Source organism: Polypterus senegalus, chromosome 2, assembly GCF_016835505.1.
Source record: "Polypterus senegalus isolate Bchr_013 chromosome 2, ASM1683550v1, whole genome shotgun sequence".
NCBI classification, from domain to species: domain Eukaryota; kingdom Metazoa; phylum Chordata; class Cladistia; order Polypteriformes; family Polypteridae; genus Polypterus; species Polypterus senegalus.
The window spans coordinates 187,892,910-187,919,329 of record NC_053155.1 but is presented as its reverse complement, the minus strand read 5'-3'; the positions used below and the strand labels follow the sequence as shown (position 1 = coordinate 187,919,329).

Sequence of the window (26,420 nt, the reverse complement as noted above, 5' to 3'; positions counted from 1 at the left end):
TGAACTATGTGGAGCAAAGCGCCTGGGGTATTTTGGCACCCGACAGTTTTTTGTTGCTCTGAAGTTAATAGCTGCAGCACAATCAGGTCTTCCAGTACGGATAGAAAGTATTAAGAGTGGTAAGTAGTAAGCCGCTTTCTAGAAGATTATGACGGCATGTCAAATGGAAAACAACCCATTTTTTCAGTACCTGCTTAAAGATGAACAGGTTCATAGCTATGGATTACCATAAACATCTTCCTGTTTATTAATACATTTTTTCATTATTTACCAAATGAAACTTTATTTGGAGTATTTCATGAGTATTAATGTGTGGCATAATAGTGCATTGTGAGATTTACTAGCTTATAGCTCCAAACAACTCCAATTTGCTTAGCATGATTCAACATATAACTCTGTATGTGTGTACATGATCACCTTTCATTAGACAGTCACTGAATCCAGAACTGGTTCCTACCTTTCACCATTTGTTTTATTACTTAGATAGGCTTGAAACACTGCTTTCATTTAATCAAAAAAACACACCTGAAAATGAATGAACAGACGATTATTCAGTACTTGCTGGAATTAACTCTTAATCTAGGGCTTACATCTAAGTGCAGAAGTATCATCTAATTAAACTGATTTTAAAAAATTGTAACTACAGTCTTTAAAACCTACACTTTCTCTGGTGGCACATTCACTCAAGGGCATTTACTTCTTTTACACATCAAATTCCAATGTGTCTGTCATGTGTGCTAATAAAATGCAATGCATTTTTCATTCTAACAGATGGCACATACAAGTGACGCTATAACTTGATAAAGAAAACAGGAAAAAAATTTGTAGTAAATAAAAAGGGCTAACATAGAAAATACCATTGAGTGTCTCACAGAAGAAAGTAACTGAGAATATGAAAATGGAGGTCTCAGACTTTATTTACATGATTTTTTTACATCTCTCATTTTGCTATGTTAATGATAGCAGATCATTAGAATGTTTAATGAACTCAAATGAGATTAGTACTTGCTCTATCTTTTGTTTTATTTCCTATATTATTGCCGATTCAAATTTACTTTCAGTACGTTATAGTGTCGGTTTGTCTGTTGCCTTAGTTATGCAACATTTGGTCTAGAATTTTAAATAGTAGTGCTAATATTTTTGATGCACCATCTGTTGGAATGAGAAATGTAATGCATTCTACCACTACATGAATTACAAAGTACATTCCAATTGATGGTGCATCACAAATGTTAATGTCTAACAAAGTGATAATGCTGAATGGACAGAGATTGGCTTATATTATATAGATTTATAAATAATTATTGTAAATTATCCCAATGTTTGAAGAGTCAATATAAAGTTAACATTACTTGGCATGGTAGACCACATATCTTTTTGGTAAAGCTTCTTGAGGTCCACAAAAGAGATTTTCCTGCCCTCCAGTTAGACTGAGGAGAAGCTTTTGTGGAGGGGTAGTCAAAAACATGTATCCAACAACTGCTACCAAGACATTCCCACCACCTGTTTAAGCTGTAAGGCTGTGTCTAGTTACTCTCTGACTGTCTAACCCAGTTCACCACCAGGTGTTTATAAATTAACACTTTGACACACAGCTAAAATCAGGCAATTGTTGGATATTGTTTTAATTGTGTTCTTTGTTATTGATGATATTTGAGTATTACAGAAATCTAATAACAATTTATCACTTGGATTCGTCTCCGATAAGCCGTTCTTTCTTTGGTTTGTAACTGTCTTTATCCCTGGGTCCTTTAATGTGGGGAAGCCCCAGAGTAGGGGAAAGTACTGCATTCAATCAACAAGTCTGATTTCATTGTCAGTGCTATGTTTAGGTGTCGTATCTTTTGGCATTGCAAAGCTATACTGTTTGGCATAAGGTGTCCCCATTTTAGAAATGTATCATCTCCAGCACCTAAACAACTTCTCAGAACAAATATTACAGTGGCAGTTATTTTTTTTATTTTTTACAAAAAAAATATACACCCACACACACACACACTTTATATCATTCTGTGGCAAATAGAAAACAATTTGTAAATGTGTATGTATAATTACGTACTCATACAAACATTTACTTTCAATATTATTTTTCATGCCTGTCTTTGAAACAATTTCTACTTATCACTAGACACAGAGAACCTTACATTTCGTACAGTAGACCGAGGTTTTTATGCAACAGTTTACACATCTTCTCTTGCCTTCTGTTTCAGTTTCCCTACAAATGTTGAGTATATTTTTATTTACTTATTGTTGGTTTTTCTTTTTTTCTTGCATTGCACTTCTGGAATAAAATAAATACATACATACATTTCCTTACCAACTTCTTCCAGTTTTGGGTTACAGGGTGGGAACAATGCCTTTGCTGGCAGCCTTGGGCAAATGGCAGAAAACAGTCCTGAACAGTTTCTCCCTCAAGCCAGTTACACACATCACACATTCTCAGCCACTTTTGGGTCGCAGATTTCTGTCGCAGGGTTGCAAGCACATAAGACTTATTCACAGTATAAATGACCCCCTGCTCCTGCACCGGGATTGACAGTATTCAAACAACATTCCATGGACTGCTCTTTAATTTTATTTTCCACTTGTAATCGCTCTCATTTCTGCATGGGGAATGGGAGAAGCAAGCATGATTAGAAACAGGATAAAAAATATTGCACAGCATTATAAATCCCTTCTGTGTGTGTGTGTGTGTTTTATATCATGCACAAGTCTCAAGCAGAAAGAAAGTGCAGCAGACAGTGTCCAGGTATGGTAATTGATCCTGTGATGCTTAAACTGTAAAGCTACATGCAGCAGTGTTTCAGAGTTAGTCTATGACCAATACTTCCAATCAAATGTAGCATCAACGACATCAGCAAATGTATTTTTGTCAATAGAATCAAACCTGTGATCAGAATCTGACTCAAGCTTTGTGTGTAATGGTACATAAAGATTAGCTGCTACACAAGCAGTTTATTTCCTGCCTTTTACACACAGTTGTGACATATAATATGAATGACCAATCATAGATAACTATACATCATTAAAATGCTGTGAACCTCAGTGGCCCAATGGCAATGCTTGCTGTTTGTGGCTCAATGTAGGTAGGATATATGATTAAAGCAGATTCACTCCACTGTGATGTGCTGCTTGCATATACATGTGCAACTTGCATGCTTTAATAATAAAAGAGAGCAAACAACATGGAAACTTACACGACTCCCTTGGGTATGTAAAGATACTATTATTGCTTTTGATTGACTTGTGAATTTATTGCAACATACACAAACAACTTTGAAATATTGTGGTGTCACATCATAGGTACTCAGGCATAAGTGGCCACAGTTACTTATAACTAGTGTGGTATAATAATATTGCAGTACCTTTTTGATGCCTGCAAAAAATATTCTAAATGAAATGAAGACAATTTAACTGGCAGTAAGAAAAATACATGGTTTTAGACTGTTTTTAGTTTCATCCATCTCTTAGTAGTTTATAATGTTTTGAAGATAACTACCACACATGGATTGTTTTATGTTACAGTATTTAAATATTTCTGTAAATCAATTAATATATCAATCAATCAACATTTATTTATATAGCACATTTTCATACAAAAAAATGTAGCTCAAAGTGCTTTACAAAATGAATAGAGAAATAGAAGACACAATAAAAAATAAACATAAGTCAACATTAATTAACATAGAATAAGTAATGTCCAATGGCCAGGGTGGACAGAAAAAACAAAAAAAAAAAACTCCAAATGCTGGAGAAAAAAAATAAAATCTGTAGGGTTCCAGACCAAGAGACCGCCCAGTCCCCTCTGGGCAATCTACCTAACATAAATCAAACAGTCCTCTTTGTATTTAGGGTTTTCATGGAAGGACCTGATGATGATGGTCACGTAGAATTCTGGCTTTCAGTCCATCAATGTTGGTGCATCATGATGCTTTGAGTAGGTGCCGCCACCAAAAAGAAACCGGAAAAAGAAACAGAAGAGAGAGTATGGGTCAGTACAGATTTTGGAGCCACTTTGAATAGTTATTATGATGAATTGAACATACAGAGTATCAGTATTAAGTTAAAGTGAAGTTATAAAAAGGCCATGTTAAAGTAATGTGTTTTCAGCAGTGTTTTAAAGTGCTCTACTGTATTTGCCTGGCGAATTGCTATTGGCAGGCTATTCCAGATTTTAGGTGCATAACAGCAGAAGGCCGCCTCACCATTTCTTTTAAGTTTAGCTTTTGGAATTCTAAGGAGACACTCATTTGAGGATCTAAGGTTACGATTTGGAATATAATGTGTCGGGCATTCCGATATATAAGATGGAGCGAGATTATTTAAGGCTTTATAAACCATAAGCAGTATTTTAAAGTCAATCCTGAATGACACAGGCAACCAGTGTAGTGACATCAAAACTGGAGAAATGTGTTTGTCCTTTATCTGTCCTTTAAAACATTGCAGACCAGTATATCTATGTGAAACACATGAATCACTAGTTAATAATGTAAGTTAACAATATTGAGATCATATTATCAAGTAGTTAAGTCATTATTTGGGCCAGTATTTCTAAATTATGGATGATATAAGTAATTTGTTAACTGTCTCTCATATGGAGCCCATTCCCAAGTATGTATAGGATCCCTATCTATGAAAACAGATGGACTTTTCTGTTAAGGGGCAAGGTGGGATGAACTGTTTTTTGACTGCCCACATCCTGAAGTGTGCCTTATATGGACTTCTGTTGACTGACAGCTTCTTTCAAATTAAATAAAATATTTTAATTTTTTCATTTTCCAACCCCACCTGTTTTAGTACAGAGCCGTTCTAGCCTACAATGCAAACAAGGCAGGATCTTTCCCTGGGTAGTGTGCCAGTGTACTACAGGGTACACACACACAGTGACAAACAAGTTTTCCAGAATTTATGCTTAAGGCTCCAATGATTTTGGAGAAAAACATGAGATGAGAAACAAAGGGCAACAATTTCCTAGACACGGTAATTTGTCTTAGGTGGCAGGGTGGCGTAAGTTCTGGGTGCTTCTTTCGTGGAATTTGCTGTGTTCGCCTTGTGTCTGCATGGGTTTCCTCTCACAGCCCATATTGGTAAATTGGCTTGTATGTATGTATGTATGTGTGTGTGTGTATTCACCCTGCAGTGAGGTGGCACCAAGTCCAAGAATGTTTCCTGCCTTATGCCCAATGCTTGCTGAGAGAGGCTTTATCTTCCCTGTGACCCTGCTCTAGAAAAGCACAGTTTAGAAGATGGGTGGATGGATGGTTATTTGTCTCTCACTGTGCTGTTTCTCCTCATAGTTTTATGTCTCTCTGCACACTTAAGGAGAGGGCATGTAAAACTGTGATTGGTAAACTTTACAATGCAACTTCTGTGCTCTTCAGTGTTGTAATTTTGATTGGCCAAAACTGTGTTCATTGTTATTACCCAAATAACCCCTTACAGTGTGTTATCACTACAAATAGTATTATTTACTATAAATATAATTACCTAAGGGTTGAGGGAGTAAAATATCTTAAAAAGCATTGAAATGGATTAAAAAGAAAACTTACACTTCAGCCAATAAAATTTGCTGGAGGGACAGTTTTTTTTTTTTTTTACAATATAGTAAATGCATAAATTAAAAAGTTTCCAAGCTAAAAGGATATTTCAGTGCAATAACTAATTGTCAGCTTTACAAAGTCTGCTAGAAGAATATTTGTAGATAAAATTTTTACTGTTCTTTCTAAAAAAAAGTGTTGCAGATCTAGTTTGTCGATAATTTATATGAGACAGCTTTGTATTTTTAATAAGATTAATCAACTGTTCTTTGAAATACTTTGCCATGATTTCTTTTTTCAAAGAAATAATTCTGTTATTTACAAAGTATTTTTGTGCTTAAATTGTACAGTGTCTTTGGTTAATTGGTAAGTATAAATTGGCCTGAAAGCAGACAGCAACAATGTTTGTGCCCTACAATTGACAGTCACTCTATCCAGAGATGTTTCTTGCCTTACATGCTTTGTTGCATGTAGCTGTTACTCTGAACTGGATGGATGGATTTGAAAATGTATAAAAGTAGTTTAAAGAATTTGTAAATAAAATTGAAAATAAAGCCTATAAGACAGTTGCTTTGTTTATGCCACATTTACACTATTTTTGTTTTCATAACACTATTTAAAATTTTTTTTAAACCAACCATGAAAGTCCACGGTCTTATCAACTTCACTGATTTGTTTCAGTCTTTGTCGTCATTCATATAAAAAACTTTTACGTGAGGGTTTTGCTGGCCATTATTAGCATGTTCTTCAGTTGGTCAGATTTTATTTTTTTATAATACACAGTTAATGTTGTCCATGCTCTGATTCGTAGCATTGATGATAATGCAGCAATTATCATCTTATTTGTTTGTTATCCAAAGTGATATCATCAGGTCCTTGGACTTTCCTTACAGAATTTGATACATAAACCACTTCTAAGGTATATCTATTCTGAACGGGCTATTAGTTGTTGATATATTATTGGCAAAGTAAAGAGAAGTGACTGTAATAGGCTCAGTCATGAGTGTAATACTGTAAATCCTGTCCTGCTGTTCAGTGGACTTATTTAAATTGCATATGTTTCATTATTAAAGTCTTGAGTGCCACATGCTGTTACTAGTAAACTGACCATTTTTGATTCTTGCTCAAACATGCAGCTACACTAATCTTTATAGTGCTAGTTCAGAATTATCAGTTTTATTTTCTTTAGAATTTGAATGGAATCGATGCACCTAGAGAAAAGATTATTCAGACACTGCAAAAACGTGCAAATTATGAGTGTGAACAGGCCGCGATGTGAATCCAGGATTGTGGAGTTTTGAGGCACCAACTCTAGCTAAAGCCTGCTTTAATTAATCAATATGCTCCTGCAATAGATAATGTTATAATTGCAGAAAATCCTCATAATACTACCTTATTTACACATTTAAAAAAATACACGAAACAAAGGGAACGATTTGGGGATCCACCCCGTATACTTGGAAAAAGGTTGTGTTGATATGTCTTTACAGACGTGAGCTCAAAACAGAACTGAAGTAAATGAAAAATGGCTGCCATATATAGCTGATAAACAGTGACATAACGGGATGATGGAATTCTGGGAATAGGAAATAACATCGGGTGGAGGTGGGATTTTGAGTACCGGAAGAGGTAGTGATGTTGGTTGGCTTTTGAAGACCGAAGTGACTTTAAGAGGAGAGTTTGTCGGCTGGTCTGCAGGGGAATAAAAAAAAGAGTTTGTGGGCAGCGTCAACCTCTGGTTTGTCGGGAACATACATATATTTAAGCTCATAAAATGTCTCTCAAGTGCACATGTGTGACACATATTAATCCCAAAAAATGTAATAAGTTTGTTCTGCATCAGCTTAATGCATTTCTGTTAAAGTAGCCCTTCATTTGATTCCTGTGTCTGAAATATGATTTTACTGTGGACTGTTGGCTATGGTGGTGCTTGCAGGTAGCGTTTTTGCTTGTTTATTTTTGCACTGGGCTACATCATCATTTCACAGGCTATTCTAGGCCACTTATTAATTAAAATCACTATTATTAGTGTCATATGATGTGAAGGACATGAGATAAAGCATGAGTAAATCCAGACAATTATTGGGTCATGTTCTAGTTACTTTCTTTTTCAGAACAATATTTCTGTCAATCAATCTATGTAAACTTGCTTTTAAAAATCCTATAAATAAAGCAAAAAAAAGTTTATAGTTCAGTTAATTTCTTAGTTCTTGTATATGGATGGAGCCCTTGAGATTCTCGGCACCCAGAATAAACCTAGATGAGGCCAGTAAATAAGCAAAAATGGCAACACTTGTTGCAAATAACACAGGAAGGATGAAAACAGGGAAAATCTGAAGTTTCACAGCAAACATAAACAAAACCATACCTCATTTCTGTACCTGTCTTAATCAGTTCGGGGTTAAGTTACTTATCAACTTGCCTATCATAAAAGTATTCATAAGCAAACCCTTTCTCACCTCTCATCTCTTGGCTTGTTTGTTAGTTTATTTCTTTCTGTGCACCCCAAACTTTCCTAACACCAGACTCTTATCGTTTCTAGTTATGTGATATCTTTAGAATTACACTTAGGATCACTCCCATCTAAGTTCCACAGTCACTCGTGAGGTCAGAGATTTCCGTGCACCTCTGAGCCTTCTGTAATTCTTAAGCAGTTGAGCCTTTAAGATCACTTCACACTAACCCAATTGTCTCTTTCCTTCTCCTTCAAATTCATGACTAATAGAGCTCAGTGAGTCACCGCTTCCCAGCTTATCAAGCTAGCATAGGACACCAAAACTAAAGTGTTAAGAAGTTTTTTTTCCTTATTCTGGATTTTACAGTAAAACATAAACTGATATTAGGGGATTGCATTATCTTGATGACTGAAGAAAATATTATAGTTTTATAAAAGAAAATCAAATTTAAAGAGTTACAATTATTGAAAACATAAACTGTGGCCTTGCTATTAGTTTATTCAATAAGGTAAAATTAATCAAGTTAATAAGTTGGACAAATTTTACACTTTATTTTATTTTTGTTTTTTATTTTTCTTTTGTATATGAATTATTCAGGACAATAATTTTGTTGGAAACTAACAAATAGATATTACATACCTTTGTAATACTTTTTCTCTCTAGAACTTCCCCTTCCGCAGTTCATGGGGTTGAAGAACGATTCTTCAGAATTAAGGATTTCCAGTCATTCCAAGAGTGCAGAAATCTCTGGGCCTCATTCGGGGATGCTAGCAGTGAAAATCCCTCGTCCCACACTTACCAAAAACTACCTAAAGCACAGTGAAGGCATGACAGAAAAGCAGGTATGCAGACAAGTTCTGTGTTACTTTTGTAAAACTAATGAATGAAGTCTAGTATGCCTGGTTATAAAAAAAAAAAAACAAACAAAAACGTACTATACCTTGTACCAGTCTAGATGCACCTTACAGTGAGCTTATACCTGTAGAACATATAATTTCATATGTACTTCAAATTAATATAAAAAAATGTCAAGAAAAGGACGTTTAGCTCAAAAAGTTTCTGACATACTAAAAATTTCTTAGTTGCTAACATGCTTAACCATATAACTAGGTTAATTGTTTTATGTGTTTTCATTTCTGTTTGTTAAGTCATATTTAGCATTAGTTGCATATCTTGCTTTCACTGGTGCTCAGGATTCTTTATATATTTAGGTACTGATTTTAACAACCTTCTGTAAAACAAAAATTTTTCACTAAATCCTAGACATAGATAAGCATTGATAAAATGATTTTCAGAAACTATTTGAAAACCATCCATTATTAGTAAGACATAATCTCACTTGTTTTATGTTTAAATATAGTTTAACAATGCAAAATTTGTTCCCTATATAACTGATTTTGCATATTGCCTAGAGGATGACAATGTTGCATCAAAATAAACCTCATCAACATTTTCAAAAATTGCTTCTTATAGGTTTTCTTTGATAATTTTTTTGTTCTTTTTGTCTTTATCTATTTAAGTTGTTTACCCAGTATTGAAAATCTAATGACCTCGCCCTGTACTTATAGTCCCTGGTTTACAAACAAGCCTGGCAAGTTAACTTTGACTTCATATTTGATGCAGAAATAAAATCAGAGGCTTTTTGATAAAAAATGTCTGCTATCCAGTTGTCTGTTGAAAAAATTCTAACAGACTGCTTTGTCAAGATCTTCCTGTCATACACTTACAGTATATAGGCTGTTTAGTATATTATTTTATGCAAGTAGTTTTTGGGTTGCATGGTGGTTCATGGACTAGCACTATCTCTTTACAAATCTAGTGTCCTGGATTTGAATCCTGATCCTGATGTTTGTCTGTGTGGAGTCTGCACATTCTACCTGTGTCTGAAATGCTTTTTCTAAGAGCGTCCCATTTATCCTCCTAAATCCCCAAAAGTGTGCAGTTAGCTTAATTGGCAACTCCAAGTTGGTCCCAGTTTGAGTAAGTACAGGTGTGTGCTTGTGCTTGCCCTGAGATCGGCTGGCGCCCTGTCTATGGTTACTTCCTACCTTGTACCTGTTGTTGTTAAGGCAGGCCATCCTGAATTGTACTAAGTGGGTTTGAGAATGTATATATGTATGGATTATAGTTTCAATATATTATATAGGAGATAAGTAAGACTTATTGCTCTTTAATTACTTTTATCCATTTTGTCTCCCTTCTTGAATCACATTTGTTAGTTTGCAGTCATCAAATACTTCTCTCAGATTAAGTGAATGCAGAAATGCACAAAGGATTTATAGATAATATCTTTGAATTCTTTAAGTAGTACTGCCAAAAACTCATCAGATGCTGGAGATTTCTTTTTACATTTCAACACACCTTGTGCCTCAAGCACATCTGACTATTCTTCTATTTTAAAATATTTAAATGCAGAACATGAAGGTTGTTTATGCTTCTGCCTGATGCATTCCATTTATGTTTCTTTGCAAATACTTGGGTGAAATGTTTAGTTTATTTTTTTGTTTTCTGTTTATTTAATATTCTGTTCCTTTTATATCTCTCAATTTTCTTGGTGTTCTTTTTAGTTATATAATAATAAATAAAAATATGTTCTTTTTGTGTTATTGACCCTTACACTTTTATTCTTTCTTAACCACTTTAATATTTTGTTAGATCCCTAGATCTCTTTTATTTATGCTCTTTTTAGGATTGCAATTTTAATAAAGTCTTCTTGATCCATTTAGGCTATAGTATTTATTTATGGTACTAATGTTTCAAATTTGGAAGTGTATTTATTTCGAGCCTGGATCTACATGTTTCTTTTGTGCTTCATAACATAACGTTCTCAAATCGATTTCATCCAATGGGGTTGTAGGGCACCAGACCTTATCCTGGCAAGATTGAGGATGTTGTGCTAGTCCATCAGAATGTCCACTTCCATGCACAGCCAACATGGAATTGCCAGTTACCTAACATGCCTAAGTCTAGATATATAGGAAGGAAATCAGAGTACATGGAGGAAACCACAAGCACACATACAGTAGGAAGAACATGAAAACTTCACACAGACAATGACCAGGGGCCTCATGTATAACGGCGTGCGTAGAACTCGCACTATAACATGGCGTAAGCACAAAAGCCGAAATGTGCTTACGCACAGAAAAATCCAGATGCAGGAATCTGTGCGTACTCCAACTTCCACGTTCTTCCACTACATAAATCCCGATCAGCGTGAAAACTAACGCCGCGTGCGCTTTATGTAACGCCCCAACTCCTCCCAGAATTACACCTCTTTGAATATGCAAATCAATATAAATCACCCTTAAGTGCAACCGTCTGTGAAAAGACAATGGGAAAAGCACAGGGTAAATATAAGAATTTCAGCGAATACCAAGTGGAGGCAAAGGAAAAACATACTATTTGTTCAAATAAACCGTGGTATAATCAACAAAAGAAAGTTGATCGAGTGACATAGCGTGTTGGAGAAACTTGAAAGCACACATTCACAAAATCGCACATTGCCGGAAATAAAAAAGAAGTCACATATCAAAGTCGCCGAAGGAAAAGCCGAGTTGTAAGCCCACTGTCTGAGTGTCATATGAAAGCTTATTAGGGTACAGAGAAAAAAGGCACACGGTGGGGAAAAAGCACGAAATGTCAACTTCAATCTCGACATTACCACTTTAATCACTTAGTTTATTTTGTCATTAAAGTAGAACATCATAAACTTCATCTTAAAATCGTTTAATCAACTAGTTTCTCAAATCACATCGTAATTAAAGTAGCACGTTAAATGCTTTGTTTTGTATTTGATCTTCTATGTACTCTATGTGTGTGAATCACTACTTGCTTCTTAAACTGGCTCTCTTCCTCCAACTGGACACAGAGTCCATTACATTCGTGATATTACAGCTCTCTGAATAACTAAAATACTGCGATGTATACGTGATATCATTTTTATGATGATAGGAGTTAAAGCACGTTATTAAACATGTGTTTCACTTCGCGAAATAATTTATTGCAGCAGTACTCAGGGGCTGCTCTAGTCTTGTGGTGACACTGGGCAGAGGAAGAATCGGTGGCTCCTTCGCCCGCCCGTCAGTAAGGTAGCTTATGCACGGTGGATGGCCACGTCCGTTGCAGACACTAAATAGCCGCCTCGTGCTCATGACACAAGCATTTAACTTTTATGGAAATTCGTCGCTACGTTTTTAGCTGAGTTGCTATTTTCTCTTTCTGTTTTATATTCAATATATATTGGCGTAGCCGTCACTGCAGTCAGTGCTTTTCTTTCCCCAAGTAACCGATCGCCATACAATCAGCTCTGTAATAGACGTTAAGCCACCTGTAAGCTTAGCGCCGATTCTTCAAAACGTTTAAAGAACACTGAAATATCTTCGTAGTACATGTTTAATTATTCTATCCTTAACGATACTCCCAGTGAAGAATATAGATTACTAGCAGAATACCCGCGCTTCGCAGCGGAGAAGTAGTGTGTTAAGAATTTTAAAAATAACGTAACATGATTGTTAATGTAATTGTTTGTCATTGATATGAGTGTTGTTCTCATATCTATATATATATATATATATATATATATATATATATATATATATATATATATATATATACCCGCCTTGGCAGCGAGAAGTAGTGTGTTAAAGAAGGAAAGAGAAAGAAAAGGAAACATTTTGAAAATAACGTAACATGATTGTCAATGTAATTGTTTTGTGTATTTGGTGGCAGCGCCACAAAGTTATTTTCGTCTAGCTGCATCAGAAAATGTACCACGACGCCTGACACGCCTCCTTTTACTGTTTTCTCACAGCTTGATTGTTGCTGTCATATATATATATATATATATATATATATATATATATATATATATATATATATATAATATATATAATATATATATATATATATATATATACACACACATACATATCTTCATATCTACATATCTATATACATATCTACATATACACATATATATATATATATACCTATCTACATCATATATACACACACATACATACACACAAACAAATTATATATATGTGTGTATGTATGTGTGTGTGTGTATATATATATATATATATATATATATATATATATATATACACATACATATATTGTGTGTATGTGTGTATGTGTCTGTATGTGTGTGTATAGCTTTGGTCACTGAGTGCAAGGGAAAAATAATAAAATATAGTCTATAAGTTATTAAACAGTAAAACATTAACGCTTTAAGAAGTACAGGTACATTGAGCACTACTGGAGTGGTTTGGGTAAACTACATTTTAAAGACTGTGTAACACAACAGGTAAGTAACTAACAGCAGCTAAAATGTATATGGATCATCTCTCGGTAGTAGATCCCTTTTGAAAGGCGCTACACGACGGCTGTGGTATAGAAATGACATTTTCTATGTGAACGCTCAAATTTGTGCCTCTGGTAATGTGCCTTACCGGCATTTAAAGAAAATTAGTTTTGTGTCCTCTGCAGTGTTAAGAGAGAAAGGCTTTGGTTTGGGATAAAAGGAAAAAAGGTGTAAAGAAAGGAAAGTTGCCTTTTTCTTTTATATAGTATAGAGAGATGTGTTCGCTGACGCTATGATCGCTTTTGGGGACAGTCGCGGTGGGTCTTGTGTAGACTGGTGAGACGCCCCGCCATTAATCGGCTGTGATGGCACTGTCAGTCCTCCACTCCTGTGCGTGTCTTCATAATCCGAGGTGAGGACCTCATAATCATAATGCAAAAGAAAGTGTGAATCGCCTTAATATTATTTTGCCATGGTGTAGAAAAGGGGTCCCGTGGTTTGCACTTGTCTGGGCTATAGCGCAGGGGGAGGATGAAAAAAATTAAAAGTGCTCACTTTGACTTAAGGCAGAAGCGCAGTCAGCGTCTCAAAGGCTGGCACAGCTATGCATGCGCGCTGGCTGCTCGACTTTTGCAGGGCAGGAGACCACAGTTTTTGCAGACACGTCATGATATCAAAAGTCTCAGCTCTTTGGAGGTCATTCATATATTATATATATATATATATATATATATATATATATATATATCAAAATACCCGCTACCGCAGTTGAGAAGTAGTGTGTTAAAGAAGTAATGAAAAGAAAAGGAAACATTTTAATAATAACGTAACATGATTGACATTGTCATGAGTGTTGCTGTCATATATATGCCTGCCTAAATAAGTCACCCTCGCTTACTCTTACTTTTTACCGCTCATTTAATCATGGCTAGTGGCGGAAAAATTATAAAATGGAAGGAGGATGGCTTTACCAAAACAATTATTGATGGCTTAATCGATTATTCATAAAGCTTGAATTGGTGATCTGTTTTTCTGTGTTAACCTCATATTTTTCATACTTCTTCTCAAACTAAGGTGGTGCGAGGGTAAAATGAATCGGGATGCGCTTGATCAATGTAATCGTGTACCAGGAAATCATGCATTGACAAAAGCTCCCTTTGCTTGTAATGCAAAGTGTGATTAAATGCATTATTTTTAACGCGTTATGGAGCACATGCATCGAAGCTTCTCAGCTGTGCTTGTGCTAAGAAAAGGAAAGATTTTAAAAATAACGTAACACGATTGTCAATGTAACCTTTTGAAAGTAGTGCCTGGAGGATTCAGTGTGAGAAACTCTAGAGACAGCGTGTGTATTAACTTGTGGATTTTTCTGTGAGTATTTGGTGGCAGTCTGACGAAGTTGCTTCGGAAGACGGCGTTAGCCGCGGACCTCAGCTCAGAGCGAAATTAGATGAATGGGAGGGAGATGATGACGTGACTCCCCACCGCCTTTAACTGTCAATCCCCACAAACACAGTCTCGGAATTTGCATAAGCACACCCCTTCACCTACAATATTAACTTAGTTACAAAGTGATCAAAACTCTCGCTTATATCCCGCGTCCTCTCATTAAACTTGTATCCCGCATTACCTGTGGGCATGTGAAACGCCAGCGTAGCCTGTCTATGAACTTAATTTAAAGTTTAGGTTTACACCTTGCTTTCTTTCCGAGGTAGCAGCACTCATGAATATGGTAGTATATGTCACTCGCTCGCTTCTTATTGTTTCGCTGCCTTCTCAATTATATAATGCATGTTTTCTTAAGCGCTTTTTGGAGGTCTTCCCGGTTTTCTACGCACTGCGTTGACAGTCAGTTCACGTGATTACGTGGGAGGCGTGATGATGTCACACGAAACTCCGCCCCCACATCATTCCAGCTCAACTCCATTACAGTTAATGGAGAAAAATACCTTCCAGTTATGACCATTAGGCGTAGAATTTCGAAATGAAACCTGCCCAACTTTTGTAAGTAAGCTGTAAGGAATGAGCCTGCCAAATTTCAGCCTTCTACCTACATGGGAAGTTGGAGAATTAGTCATGAGTCAGTGAGTGAGTGAGTGAGTGAGGGCTTTGCCTTTTATTAGTATAGATTTAAATGAAGTTAAAGTTTTATCTGTATAATTTAACAAACATATTTTGCTGCATTTCACCTTAAAAATGATATCGCCATCATATGTAAATACGCGCTTTATAAAGTGGCTCAGGTTGTGCGATATTATAACTGTAGTGCAAGTTTACAGTGGGGTGATTGTACTTATAAGTACAAACAGTTCTACATGGAGCAATTGATTGAGTGCATTTAAAGTTCCTTGGATGAAACTGTTTCTGAACCGCGAGGTCTATACAGGACAGGCTTTAAAACGTTTTGCAGTGGCTGAGACAGCGTGTCCTTGAAGCTGTATACCGATAATTCTTCCGATCAGTTGCTGCTGTGATTCACACTCAGATACAGTGGTATAAATACTCCGAGTCGTGCAGTGAGAGTAATATGGAAATAGATGATCCGCTGTGGCAACTCCTAATCGGAGGAGCTGAAAGAAGAAGAAGAAGAAAAATAAGAAGAAGAGGAAGGTGCAGTGAGAGTAACAACGCTAAATCAGTTATGGTATTTGGAATACTATGGCTGTTCCCTGGACCATTATATTGTTACAAGTTAATTACAATCAGATGCGTTACACTAATAAACAATATGCGGTTAGTTTCAGTGTATTTATAAAGCCGAGTCATGAAAATAAGGAGTAATCACACAGGAACAGTAGCACTGCTTTGACGCTGGGTGCCGCCAGTCTACAAAACTGAAGCTGAGAACTTGCGCATCACAAGTTATGAAGTACCGTGGAAAAGTGCGTGGCTTTACGCCAAGTGTAGGTTTTATACATCGCGATTTGAAAGTGGAAAAGTTCTTACGCAACATTTCTGTGCGTACGCACCGTTTATACATGAGGCCCCAGGTGTTGCATTTAATTCTATAAGGCTGGACCCTTTAGGCAGCAGTGCAAACCAGTGTGTCACTTTGCATCTCACCTATGTTTTATATGGGATCAGTTTAGTTGTGCTTTTTTGTTTTCAACTGTACATTTTTCTTATCAGTAGTGGTCTAAAAATATGTGTGCCCCATTAAAAGGTAAATAACTAAGGTTTTTGTTTATTCCTAGAATTGTGTGCGTTTTTTTCATTAACAAAGTAACATTTTTTTCTTCAAATGGAAAATTTTGAACACCTTTTTGGTGTTCCAAAAAGGGTATCCCTGCTTTTTAAATTTAGAAGATTCTAAAGTTGGACTTAAAAAGCAGTCAGGTGTGCAGAAGGTGAAAGGGGTCTGAATGCTTTCTTAATTCAGTATATGGTAGCTACCTTCCCATTCTATCATTTACCACCAAATCCATCCATCCATTCATTTTCCAACCCGCAGAATCCGAACACAGGGTCACGGGGGTCTGCTGGAGCCAATCTCAGCCAACACAGGGCACAAGGCAGAAACCAATCCCGAGCAGGGTGCCAACCCACCGCAGGACACACACAAATACACCCACACACAACAAGCACACACTAAGGCCAATTTAGAATCGCCAATCCACCTAACCTGCATGAGGAAACCAGAGCACCTGGAGTCTAAATAAATAACAATGTGTATAGCAGCAGTATTATTCGGCAGCAAGAGAGGTTACCCACTTAAAACCCTGGGAATATATTACTCTACATTTCTATAATTACATTGGCTACCTGTTCCCTTCCATATCTATACTAATAAAAGGCAAAGCCCTCACTGACTGACTGACTGACTGACTGACTGACTCACTCACTCACCACTAATTCTCTAACTTCCCATGTAGGTAGAAAGCTGAAATTTGGCAGGCTCATTCCTTACAGCTTACTTCCAAAAGTTGGGCAGGTTTCATTTCAAAATTATACGTGTAATGGTCATAACTGGAACCTATTTTCGTCCATATACTGTAATAGATTGCAGCTCGATGGCCGTAGGAGGCGGAGTTAAGCGCTCGCATCATCACTGCACGTAATTGAGTGCCTGCCCATATAAGGAAAAATATTCAGGGTGAAGGACTGTGCTTAGCATATTCATAAGTAAAAATATCTGAAGCACAAACTGATGTTAATTATATTTTGTCCATGAATACTTATTAAGTAATTCCAGATAGTATGTCCACTTCCTTTCATAGCTTTTCCGATGGTTGTGCTGCTTCCAGGCATGTATTTTCGTATTAAAGCATTTAACCAATCACATTTCAGCCATCATTTGTTGCCAGGCAGAGAGGCCTTCACAATCCGTTGTGCATGCACTCTAACACAGAATAAATGTTGATTAACCTGTTGCTTCAACCAATCAGATTTTGAGTTGGTGTAAGTAGGGCCATCTAGCAGGCGTACGGCAATGTCACCGTATTCAGACCCATTGATTTAATAGAAGCTGATATGAGGAACTCTACGAGGCCACTGAACGCACCGTAAGTGCTCCTCAGCAAGAAAATCCTCGCTACAAGCACTACGCCAACTCCATGGCAGGATTCTGGACAATATTATTTGCCAGACACAGACCACATTTCAAGACCACCAAAACCTGATGTTTGTCACGCTTCTTAAGCCCCAGAAGTTTCGGGAATACAAGAAAAATTTCCTGCATGTAGCCTTCTCCAGTTTAACACAAGAGCCACGGAGCGGTTTTTGATCTGTCTGGCTTAAAAACAGAACTGACTATAATATATGCCATGGATGATTTTGCAGGAAAATCTCCCACTGATCTCCTGGACTTCCTTCATCAGAAAAATCTGAATGAGAGCATGGGGCAGCTGTTCACATTGGTATATTTGGCGGTGACCATTCCCGTGTACGCTGCTTCTGTCGAGCGGACATTTTTGGCCCTAAAGAGAATTAAAACTTATGCCAGAAATACGACAGGGCAGGTTCAACTTTCAGCATTAGCTTCGATGGCGTATAGAAAGGACTTTTGATGGAACTGAAGCGCACGGATAATCTGTACGACAGAGTAATTGAACTGTTTTTGAGGAAAGACAGGATGGATTTTGTTTACAAATAATCAGAATTTTTGGTGAGTAAAATGTTGTGATTTTCCTAATTAATATTGCAAGTTTATGAGTTATTATTGATGTTTTTTATGTGTGTTGCGGCTGTGGCTGCAGTAGAAAGGAACTTGTTCACCCCTGGTTTGTCTATTCAATAAAGGCATTTATTGTGGCTACAGGAGTTATCTATCTGTGATGCAGCAGCTCTTTATGCTATATTTCTGCATATTAAGATGGTTTTTATAATCATAAATTAGTTTTTGAGGGGCGGGTTGATTCAGAAGGAGTACTACTGAAGGCCTAGGTGTGAGATGCATTGTCCGCCAATGGACCAGAGGATATGTAAATTTAATGAACATTACAACCTGAAGATAAAACTGTAGAGAGGTTCACATTATACTTCTCCCAGTGCGTCTCTCTAAATCCTCTGTGCGAAAACATTATCATAAGGCTTAACAGTCTTATTGTTACACCTTCTACGTGCAACCGAACTGTCCTTATTACGAAGTCTTCCTTGCTTTACCACTGGCTGCTTGTTTCCATTTACCTTCCTAGCTCTTTATTTAAACACTTTTCCTACTCACTTTTCAGCTCCTTCGATGTCTTCTCCCTTTTCATTCAAAATACGTGCCTCCTTGCCTTTTTTCAGTCAGCTACCCTTACGTCACACCATGGTACGTTTAGCACAAGTTAATACCAGGAATGCCTGTTAAACATCTTACATTCACGAAGTAGCCATTTATGGTGAACACTTCATGAATGAAACCTGTTATCTTTACAATGGTTGACAAACACGGAATGTAACTTCATAACAACACGTCCTCCAAATGCGAACCTGATTGAAAGAAATAATGATAATCAAATCCTTCTCTTTTTAAACTTCTTTAACACACTACTTCTCCACTGCAAAGCTCAGGTATTTTGCTAGTTCAATATAAACTTCTTTTATTTTTTAAGGCTCTTCATGGTCTAGCTCCGCCTTGCTTGTCTTCTTTTATCTGTCCATATACTCCATCATGTTCACTTTGTTCTTCTGACTTTTTGCTATTAAACATTCCATTATGCAGCCTACACACTATGGATGACAGGGCTTTTAATGTGTCTTGACCATGGCTATGGAATACCCTTCCTTAGGAGCTCCAATCATGTACCTCATTGTCTGTTTTTAAATCTAGACTTAAAACTTTTTAAAATCTTTTTAATATTGCATTTTGTTCTTCTTAACTTTGTTTATACATTGGATTGTTTGATATTATGTGTATTGTTGTACAGTGGCCTTGGGTACCTTGAAAGGGGCTTTTAAATAAAAAATATTATTATAATTATTATTATTATTATTATTATTATTATTACTAGTTAAAATACCCAGCGTTGCCTGGGAGGAAAATCAAGTGTTTTTTTTAATTGTTTGAGAAAAATATAATTAAAAAAACACAAATTAAAAAAAAAATAAAAATTAACAAACAATGAAGACTCACTAATGTGCTTGTCTTGCGTACTTGTGTGTATGTTGTCATCCAGTTGACGCTTGAAACTAGCCAACTCTATTTAATTTCAAAAACAACAGGGGTGCTCAATCATAAAGAATGCTGACATCTACCTCTAGTTCACTCTCTGGTGATCATTATGAGTGTCAACTGGATGAAAACATGCATACAAGACCGCAAGATCACCCCCCACCCTACCCAGAATAGGGTGGGTTAGGGCTGATTTCACCCTACAGTATTTTTAGTCAACCAATGAGAAACATGAGTACCAAGTTTCATGAAAATTGCATCAGCCGTTCAGAAGTGATACTAGAACATACATACATACATACATACACACACACATACATTGACTATAGATTATTATTATTATCATTATTATTATTATTATTACTTGTTTCTTTACTGCCACAAACCTTTGTCTTGCAAATTATACATTTATATTCTAGTGTACAGTCATTTATTTGTAAAGACACTCGGGAAGCAAGTTTAAAACTGCTGGTCTATGCTCCTACATGTGCAGTAACAGGGAGCTATAGCAATGGATTAATGGACTAATGTTCAATTCAAAACCATATTAATGTTTATAATGTAAAGATGTTGTAAGTGGCAACATCAACCATTTACCATTGAGCAACTGAAATATATCTTAACTGGCTAGTCTAATATTGTTATAAAACAAGATAAAAAGGAAAAACAATTTAAATCCTTAAATACAAATGTACTATAGTGAGTAAATACTATGTGTCAAAGCTTGCAAAATATCTCTAATTTTTGGTATTATTTATTTTTACATTTTCCCACATCCTGTCTCCTACCCCTCTCAACTCATCCTGTCTTTCTGTTTCCCAAGGGTGTCCGCACTTTCCCTATCTGTAGTGTATGGGTTTGCTAAAAAAACCCTTTTGCATACAGCTGGCTACTAAGTTCTTTAAGCACACATATTCCATCAAAAATTAAGGAATTTTGCATACAAGGTAAATTTGTACTAGGCCAACGGATTCTTCCATCCACCAGTCCATTCACCCATCCATTAGTTTTCCTTAATTTTAGAATATTTTTAAAGGGGGTACATACCATATCCTGTCAGAATTAAGCTTCATTTGTTATGATTCGGGTAGTTTAAAAATTTTTGTCCATCTTTCTTTAGCTCCTTTCTCATTGTTGAAGTCCCAATTTTTTTTTTTTTGTGTGTAGCACAGATTCATATTCTAGCATTTACTGATATTCTGAACTTTGTATCCACTATCATTTGATATATATATATATATATATATATATATATATATATATATATATATATATATATGTCACACACATGCGCATAGGAGGACGTTGTGTGGACCAAGTAAAGGTAATTCCACGCCAGGCCGGGGGGGGCGGAGTGCATTAAACCTTCTCCTACTATCTTTGCAGACCAGCCACGGGAAAACCTTTCTGAAACAAGAGCGTCCCTTCCAGTTCCGGCGCCTAGAAAAGTGTCACTTCCGGTTCTGGCGCCTAGGAAAATGTCACTTCCGATTCCGGCCCCTAGAGGAATGTCACTTCCGGTTCTGGTGCCTGAAACATCACTTCCTGTCTGACCATTTAAAACCGCCATTTCTCACAACCTTCGGCAGTTCAGTCTTGGACTCTCAACAGTCAACTTCATTGTTGCATAAAGCTAAATCCTTTGCAGCTAGGAATATTATACGGGTGGCTGCCCCAACCTTTTTTTACGTGTGTCAAGTCTCTTCCTTTTACAGTGGCGTAGTCGGCAGGATGATGGCCTTCTGGAGAGATCGGAAGGCAAACTTGAACCTGGACTGGACACACGTTTATAAACCAACAAATCATCAGTATCGCTCCCGAGTTGCCGAGTGGTGTCAGTCAGGGCGTGTTGGGGAAAATTGGAATGTGTCTCAACCCATCATCCTGTTAAAGGTCCGGGGAAAAATAGCTCCGGGACCCACAGGCTAGAGCCAGGTACGTCAGGTAACGCATCGGGTGCTTATTATGACCTCCCGGGTGTGGGGACTGCCCCAGCGTATCCCACGAAGGGCAAGCACTTTAATAAAGGTGGGAGAAACCTAGGCTGGCAGGTGGAAACCATAATGGCCTGGAAATGTAATACTGCCAAGGCAACTAAGAAGCAGGCCATGGCTTTATGGGGTAAGGTGGTTGGTTGGTTACAGCCTCATAAAAATACCATCCACCAAATAGCAGAGCAGGTGGCCTGTGCCTTATTACTCAAAAGCCTCCCCGGAAACTCACCCAGCCGGCCTGGGGATATACGGATATTGCTGCCTTAGCGGAGATCATAGAACACTTTAGGGCAGAAACTGGCTTGGGGGCGTCAGAACGGGGCTCGTGGGAACCCAAGTGTGCTTGGGTCCCTAATACAGAGTCCCGCGGCTATAAACTGAGGCATGTTCGGGTGGACCCCGAGACGCGCCGGCAGGCACTACGAAGCAACAAAGGGGTCTGCAGGGTGAAGTGGGAGGAGGTGCGGTGTGCTCTTGTTAATCCGCTGGGCTTTTCACATACGGGAAAAGTGTTAGTCAATGGAATTAAAGTAACCGCTTTATTTGATTCTGGCAGTAACATTTCCATTGTTGCTTGCCACTTAATATTACCGCGACAATGGTGCAAGAATAAGACCCGCATTACCTGTATTCACGGGGATGTCCGGTATTATCAGTCCGCCAAATGTTTTATGTGCCAAGACGGCATCATTAAAAAAATAATGGTGGCAGTGATGGATGATCCGCCTTTCCCCGTGATACTAGGAAGAGATTGGGTCAAAATAAATAGCGGTAATATTGGCACTTCTCCCCGATCACTAGGTCTAGTCACGGACGCGAATTCAGCGCCCTCAACTTCCTTCACGCCATGTTTACAGCCGGCTGAGGAGCGGACTTCGGCCTCTGGTGATGACGCCGAAAGACGCGGGACGTTGCAGCCTGAAACGTCATCAGTAAGCGCTCCCACGTCTCGGGACGAAACTCCGCCCCATGAGGTCGAATCCGATCCTCTCTTACGTCTGCAGTTTCAATTCAGGCAGACGCCGGCTTCATTTAAAAGGGAACAATGGAATGACGATTCCCTTAAATTTGCAAAAAATGCAATCGTTCTAATAGACGGCCAACGCACGTCATATCCCATGCCACAAGGTCCTCACTTTGTGCTTAATAATGATCTGTTATATCGAGTAGCAGAACATGAGGGGCAGATAAGGTTACTGTTGTTAGTACCACGAACCTACCGGCGACAGGTCTGTGAACTAGCACATACCCATCTTCTGGGAGCCCATTTGGGGCCCGAAAAAACACTGGAGAGAATTAAGCTCCGATTTTTTTGGCCCGGAATTAACGAGGAGGTTCACCGCTTTTGCACATCCTGTCCGGAATATCAATTGAGGCAAATTCCTAGGAGGGACCGTGCTCCTCTAGTTCCCTTTACCCTTAATTGATATCCCGTTTGAACGCATAGGGGTCGACCTGGTGGGACCCCTGGAACCCTCAGCCAGAGGTTATAAATATATAATGGTTCTGGTCGATTATGCTACTCGATTTCCAGAGGCTGTTCCGTTGCGCTCAGCTACTTCAAAAGCTATCGCATGGGAATTAGTGGGAGTATTTGCACGTGTCGGAATCCCCAAAGAAATCCTGACGGATCAAGGGACTCCTTTACCTGCAGACGTTCAGGAGACTGCCAAGCTACTTCAAAAAAAGCATTTAAAGACCTCGGTATATCATCCTCAAACCGACGGTCTTGTGGAGAGGTTTAATCAAACTCTCAAACAGATGTTGCGTAAGGTAGTCAATGAGGACGGAAGGAACTGGAATCAGCTCCTCCCCCTCGTCCTTTTTGCATATCGGGAAGTCCCACAAGCCTCCACAGGGTTCTCACCTTTTGAATTACTATATGGACGACAACCCTGGGGCATATTAGACATCCTAAAGGAAGGATGGGAGGAAGAGGCCCTCCCTTCAACAAATATATTAGAATATATCGCGCAGTTACGCGATAGATTTGAAAAAATTAGACCAATATTGAAAACACATATGGAAAAGGCGCAAGCAGCTCAGGCCCGATGTTATAACCATGGCACGTCTCTCCGGGAATTCCACCCGGGAGACCGGTCATGGTTTTAGTTCCTACCTCACACTCCAAATTGTTGGCCCATTGGCAAGGGCCCTTATGAAATTAAGGAGAGGAAGGGGCTGGTCGATTATTTGGTGAAACAACCAAACGTCGACCCAGCGGCGGATTTATCATATTAATCTGCTGAAACCATGGAAGGATAGGGATTCCGAGCCCTCCTCCGGACAGCTACGCTCTCTCTTCGCTCGTCAATTACACCTTAATTTTGGAGATAATTTGACTCGCCAACAATGTCAGGAGCTCGAAGCAGCAATTCCTGTCTGTCCCTGAGGTAGTCAGTGAAAAGCCAGGTCGGACCTCCTGGTTGCGCATGACATTGTGACGAAACCTGGGGTTATTGTCCGAGAACGTCCGTACAGAATTCCCGAGGCAAAAAAGGCTGAAGTGGAGTTGGAGATCAGACGAATGCTGGAGCTAGGTGTGATTGAGGAAAGTTATAGTCCCTGGTCCAGTCCTATCGTTATGGTCAGTAAGCCCGATGGAAGTTGGAGGTTTTGCAATGACTTCCGTCGGCTTAACCAAGTCTCCCAATTTGACGCCTATCCAATGCCACGAGTGGATGACCTCCTCGAGCGGCTAGGACATGCCAAATTTTTGACTACCTTAGATATGACTAAGGGGTACTGGCAGGTTCCCTTGACGGACTCCGCTAAGGAAAAGACAGCGTTCAGCACCCCTAGTGGTCACTGGCAGTATCGTGTCCTCCCATTTGGATTACATGGGGCACCTGCGACCTTCCAACGTCTGGTGGATAAAGTGCTCCGTCCTCATAATTCATATAGTGCTGCCTACTTGGATGACGTTGTCATCTATTCCAACACCTGGGAGGAACACATACAGCAGGTTGGAGCTGTGTTGCGGACACTAGCACAAGCTGGACTTCATATCAACCCGAAAAAGTGTTTCTTTGGGTTGGTCGAGGCCAAATATTTAGGCTATCTAGTGGGCCGGGGTATGGTGAGACCACAGTGTTCCAAAATTGATGCCATTGCAAATTGGCCCCGTCCGATAACCAAGAGGCAAGTACAAGCATTTCTCGGCTTGCGGGTTACTATCGCCGGTTTGTACCTCGGTTTTCCGAGAGAGCTACGCCCTTGACGAACCTCACAAAGAAGGGTCGACCTAATCATGTGGTATGGGATGAGATATCAGAAGCTGCATTCAGTGACTTGAAACTGGCCCTTACGTCAGCTCCTATATTAAAAGCACCAGATTTTTCTGAACCTTTTATTCTCCAGACGGACGCTTCGGACACAGGTCTTGGAGCCGTGCTGAGCCAGAGCGTCGATGGAGTTGAACACCCCATAATGTACCTGAGCCGGAAACTGTTGGATCGGGAAACTAGGTATGCGGCAGTGGAGTGGGAGGCTTTGGCTATTAAATGGGCGATTACTCAGCTGAGATACTACCTCTTGGGACGAGAATTCACTCTTGTGACAGACCATGCACACTTACAGTGGATGGCCTTGCACAGGGAGTCCAATCCGCGGGTCACAAGGTGGTTTTTGGATCTCCAGCCATATAAGTATTCGGTCGTTTATCGCTGGGGTATTCTGTAGGCCAATGCCGATGCCCTTTCCAGGTGCCACGACTTCTCGGATTGGTATGCCCGAACCGATGGGCCTGGGCTGAGGGGGAGGCCATGTCACACACGTGCGCAAAGGAGGACGTTGTGTGGACCAAGTAAAGGTAATTCCACGCCAGGCCAGGGGGGGGGGCCGAGTGCATTAAACCTTCTCCTACTATCTTTGCAGACCAGCCGCGGGAAAACCTTTCTGAAACAAGAGCGTCCCTTCCAGTTCCGGCGCCTAGAAAAGTGTCACTTCCGGTTCTGGCGCCTAGGAAAATGTCACTTCCGGTTCTGGCCCCTAGAGGAATGTCACTTCCGGTTCTGGTGCCTGGAACATCACTTCCTGTCTGACCATTTAAAACTGCCATTTCTCACAACCTTCGGAAGTTCAGTCTTGGACTCTCAACAGTCAACTTCATTGTTGCATAAAGCTAAATCCTTTGCAGCTAGGAATATTATACGGGTGGCTGCCCCAACCTTTTTTTACGTGTGTCAAGTCTCTTCCTTTTACAATATATATATAACTAGCAAAATACCCGCGCTTCGCAGTGGAGAAGTACTGTGTTAAAGAAGTTATGAAAAAGAAAAGCAAACATTTTAAAAATAACGTAAGATGATTGTTAATGTAATTGTTTTGTTATTGATATGAGTGTTGTTGTCATATCTATCTATATATACATATATATTTATATATATCTGTATATATATATATATATATATATATATATATATATATATATACTATATAAAATACCAGTACTAGCAGAAATACCAGAGAAGATAGTGTGTTAAAGAAGCAATGAAAAGAAAAGGAAACATTTTGAAAATAGCGTAACATGAT

At 38.6% G+C, this 26,420-nt stretch overlaps 1 protein-coding gene across 1 annotated transcript in view; it reads left to right on the top strand.

The window, feature by feature from the left end:
- Positions 1–26,420, top strand: part of reps2 (RALBP1 associated Eps domain containing 2) — a 251,133-nt gene that overhangs the window by 52,979 nt on the left and 171,734 nt on the right. Inside the window, exons 2-3 of the mRNA XM_039745045.1 lie at positions 1–119; positions 8,657–8,835. The exon at positions 1–119 is cut by the window's left edge and continues 5 nt beyond it. Of these exons, the coding sequence (XP_039600979.1) occupies positions 1–119; positions 8,657–8,835 (298 nt within the window). The remainder of the gene's footprint in view (positions 120–8,656; positions 8,836–26,420) is intronic.